At 46.9% G+C, this 3915-nt stretch overlaps 1 protein-coding gene across 1 annotated transcript in view; it reads left to right on the forward strand.

Moving 5' to 3' along the window:
- Positions 1 to 3915, forward strand: part of dlgap2a (discs, large (Drosophila) homolog-associated protein 2a) — a 146281-nt gene that overhangs the window by 132507 nt on the left and 9859 nt on the right. Inside the window, exons 8-10 of the mRNA XM_008276886.1 lie at positions 1176 to 1264; positions 1423 to 1862; positions 1973 to 2064. Of these exons, the coding sequence (XP_008275108.1) occupies positions 1176 to 1264; positions 1423 to 1862; positions 1973 to 2064 (621 nt within the window). The remainder of the gene's footprint in view (positions 1 to 1175; positions 1265 to 1422; positions 1863 to 1972; positions 2065 to 3915) is intronic.

The following is a 3915-nucleotide window of genomic DNA, read 5'->3' on the forward strand; positions in this document are numbered from 1 at the left end:
TGTTGATGTTGAGATCTTCATGGTCAAGTTGCTGCAAAAAAACACAGCTGAGAGAAGAAGAAGAAGAAGAACCCACAAGGAATGGACATTGGATCGGTGGAAATCTAGACTTTTGTCTGCTGAGTCCTAATTACAGATTTTTGGATCCGATCTCTGTCTTTGTGCGACGCAGATGAAGCTAACGGATGGTCTCTGCATGTGTGGTTCCCTCTGCGAAGCTTCGAGGAGGAGCTGCGATTCCTGGTGGGCGGAGCTTCGCTGGTGACACTTTTGGACATTTATTCATAATTCAAAGGCAACACTTAACCAGCTTGGCTCCCACGACATTCTGCAGCACCTCGCCGTCCCATCTGGTTTGAGCTCAGTGGGAGCAGATGTAGTTTTTGAACAGGAGCGACGAGCCAAAGCACACCTCAAGCCTCTATGAGGGGGGCGGGAGGGCGTTTGACCGAGGAGGAGAATAATGAAGTGCTGCATCAGACGACCTGGGCTCCGCATCCATCCGACCTTAATACAATTGAGATGGTTTGGGTCGACTTGGGGGCGCGGAGTGAAGGAGAAGCAGCCAACAAATGCTCGGCGTATGTGTGAATTTCTTCGAGACTGTTGGAAAAGCTCCAGGTGACGACCTCATGAAGCCGGCTGAGAGAATGCCAAGAAAGCTGTTATCGGTGCAAAAGTTGGCTTCTTTAAAGAATCAAAAATGCAATTTGTTCCCACTTTTTTTTTTTTTTGCTTACTCCATATGTGTAAGTTTGCAGTTTCAGTATTAACAAGAAACTGAATGAGGTGTTTCACTGGTGCTCAGGTGATACTTGAGACATTTTCAACACAGAAAAATCCAAAAATGGCTGCAAAATGCTTCAGTTTTAGCATTTTCTGCAACTACAAACGCTTAATACACACATCACATAGCGTGCAATGTCACCAGCAGCACACCCTGCTTCATTCGTTAGATTAATTTCCGTACAAACCCCTGAAATCCTCTGCAGGAAACCTCTTCACTCTCGTTGCCTTTGCAGCTTCCATAAATCATACAATGTTTACTTTCTGACATGCCGTGTACTGTTAAGTTGCTCTGTCCAGTCCCAACCCAATAAAGCCAGAAGCACTGGGGAATGGCAGCTCACGTAATGAGAAGCACACTATTGGTCTGTATCATTTCTTCACATTAGGTGGAAGCGGCCACGGACTCGGAATCCGAAAGCAAAAGCTCGAGGGAGTACCATTCTGTTGGGATCCAGGTAGAGGATAACAAGAAAGGGTGAGTTAATGGTCTCTGGGAGTTTAACCTCATTACAACAATTCAATCTTTCGGTGTTTGATCTCACTATTACAAACAATATCCCCGTCGTCGAGGCCGGCGTTTGTCATCCCGGCGTGTGTACATTCATCCACGTCTTGTATCCGTTTTCCCCTCAGACAGGGAAGGTTCAAACGCTCCAACAGCGTGACTGCAGCCGTGCAGGCCGACCTGGAGCTGGAGGGTTTCCCCACCATGGAGGACAAGGGCCTGCAGTTCGGCGGGGGCTTCCAGCGTCACTCAGAGCCCAGCACGCCGACCCAGTACGGGGCGGTGCGGACCGTACGCACCCAGGGCCTCTTCAGCTACCGCGAGGATTACCGTACCCCCGCCGAACCCCCGAGCCCCAGGGAGACCACCAGCGAAACCACCTGGCAGCTAGAACCCCCGTCCCCGCGGGACAGCGCGGTCTCGGCGGGGGAGTCGGGGCGGGTGTCTCCATCCCTGCGGAGGGACGGGAGCTGGTTCATGCAACTGCTCCACACCGAGACCAAGAGGATGGAGGGCTGGTGCAAGGAGATGGAGGCGGAGGCCGAAGAGAACGACCTGTCGGAGGACAGTGAGTGTCCGACCCGAGTCCGCGCAGCCGTAATCAACAGCTGTGTCTTTAATGCTGAATGTCTAAAACTGTGTGTGTGATGCTCGATGTGCTGTGTGTGTGTGTTTCAGTTTTAGGCAAAATCCGAAGTGCTGTGGGAAGCGCTCAGCTGCTCATGTCCCAGAAATTCCAGCAATTCTACTGGCTGTGTCAGCAAAACCTGGTGAGAGATGATTATAAATGAGGGACCCTGAGTCTTTAGTCAGCTCTATGTACAGTCTGCACGAGTATCCATGACTGATAAAGCATCACACCGAAAAAGGCTGGAAGGGAGTTTAACAGGAACAGATGTGGGACAGGGCCACCACTTTGTCTAGAAATGAGGGTCAGATTTGGTTATTTTCAAAGCAACATTTGAATTATTTACCATCACATGTAGGTCACACTGAGTTCAGCGCGTATTCAGAAGGTCCAGATTGAAATTTATCAAAGTCGCTTTTTACAAAATTCACAGCACAGTTTTATTCGAAGAGATGAAAGAAAAATTAATACAACCAAGGCGCAAAAGTTCACAAAGTGCACTCTGAAATAAATGTGTCGTTACAAACAGCTCCACACAACCTTTCTTCTCCAACCTTCGATATAAATTAAACGCTTTTGGTGGCACTAACAAACTGAATGAAAACTCCCCTGAATCTGTCATTGATTGAGGAAAAAAATCAATAACTATCCGGCACATTGGCGTTTTGAAAGGAACAATACGGCGGACGGTTGTGTATTCAGCGATTTGTCCTGAGATGAGATGAATTGGGAGGCTGCAGCCAAACTTAGGTTTAAATAGACCTCAGCATCCAGACGGCGGCCGCTCTATTGCTCATCCAGCGCGGGAACACACACACACACACACACGGGGGGTCAGGGATTCGGGCCTCATATTTTTCTTGCACTGTTCACAACTCGTTTTATTGATCTGAAACCAAGTACCCAATATTTCAAATGAAGCTGCTGCGGAGTTACGAGAGACGGTGTTGTTCTTGTTTTTGCAATCTGCTGCAGAAACCGCTCACAAGCGTTAGATAACCAGCTGTACAGGCCGAGTCGAGCTCTTTTTCCTCCTGAATGAGACGACATCGTGCCAGTTTGCCGCGCGATTGCACAAAACCGCAACCCCGACGGCATTATAAATCCATATGGAGCAATATTCACGTCATACTTTGGCTTTGTTTGTAATTTGCCCGCAAATTAGCGAGCTTTAAAAGAGGCCTAATCTTGTTTTATCAGCCTGCGTCTCTGTAAAGTCGTGAATCAACTTTCAGAAAGCCCGACTTAAAACGCTCCAAAGAGAGACAAACAGTGAGCGCCGAGCTCTTCTCTGGGAGGAGCTCCAGGATTTAAAGCACACACTGACACAGCCGGAGCTTAAAACTCACCGACTCCTCGCTAAATCTGCCAGCTCGGGATATTTCAAACCTTAAGACTTGGGAGACAGTTTGCAGAACATCGCGAGTTGAGGGGTCAGAATAAAGCTGATGAAGCGCCGCGGCAGTTTCTCGCTAATTAGAGATAACGGAAGTGTGCTCCGTTCCCAGCGTACCTTACACGGCAGACGCTATGGATGTTTAAAATCTGGGCTAATTTTAATAAATTCCGTTGCTGTGCAGCGAATTACACTAATCTCATGATGCTATACAAATACCAAAGCAACATGCAGACTCTCTGTAGAAGTATTCTGAAAATGTAGACTATCTGAGTCATGCCATGTGAGATTTCAAAACAGCACCATGAAGTATAATTAGTTTTACCACAAACTTTAATCTCATCTTTAATATGATTATCTAGAAAAGTCATCTGATACAGTAATTTGCAAAAGAGCCGAATAAAAGGGCTGCTTTCATTCACATCTGTGATTCAATAACTTCATGAATCTTTAAAGTTAAATTCCAATGACATTTTAAGAGCATCTCGCATCTCCTTGATGTTTTTCTTTTTTTAAGTCCTCTTCAGTTTAAAAAAATCAAGCTTCCTTCACCTTGTTAACACCTTGAAACCTTGAAAACTGCAGTGTGCCGACGAC

This window comes from Stegastes partitus, unplaced genomic scaffold (assembly GCF_000690725.1).
Source record: "Stegastes partitus isolate 25-593 unplaced genomic scaffold, Stegastes_partitus-1.0.2 Scaffold82, whole genome shotgun sequence".
In the NCBI taxonomy this organism is placed as follows: Eukaryota; Metazoa; Chordata; class Actinopteri; family Pomacentridae; genus Stegastes; species Stegastes partitus.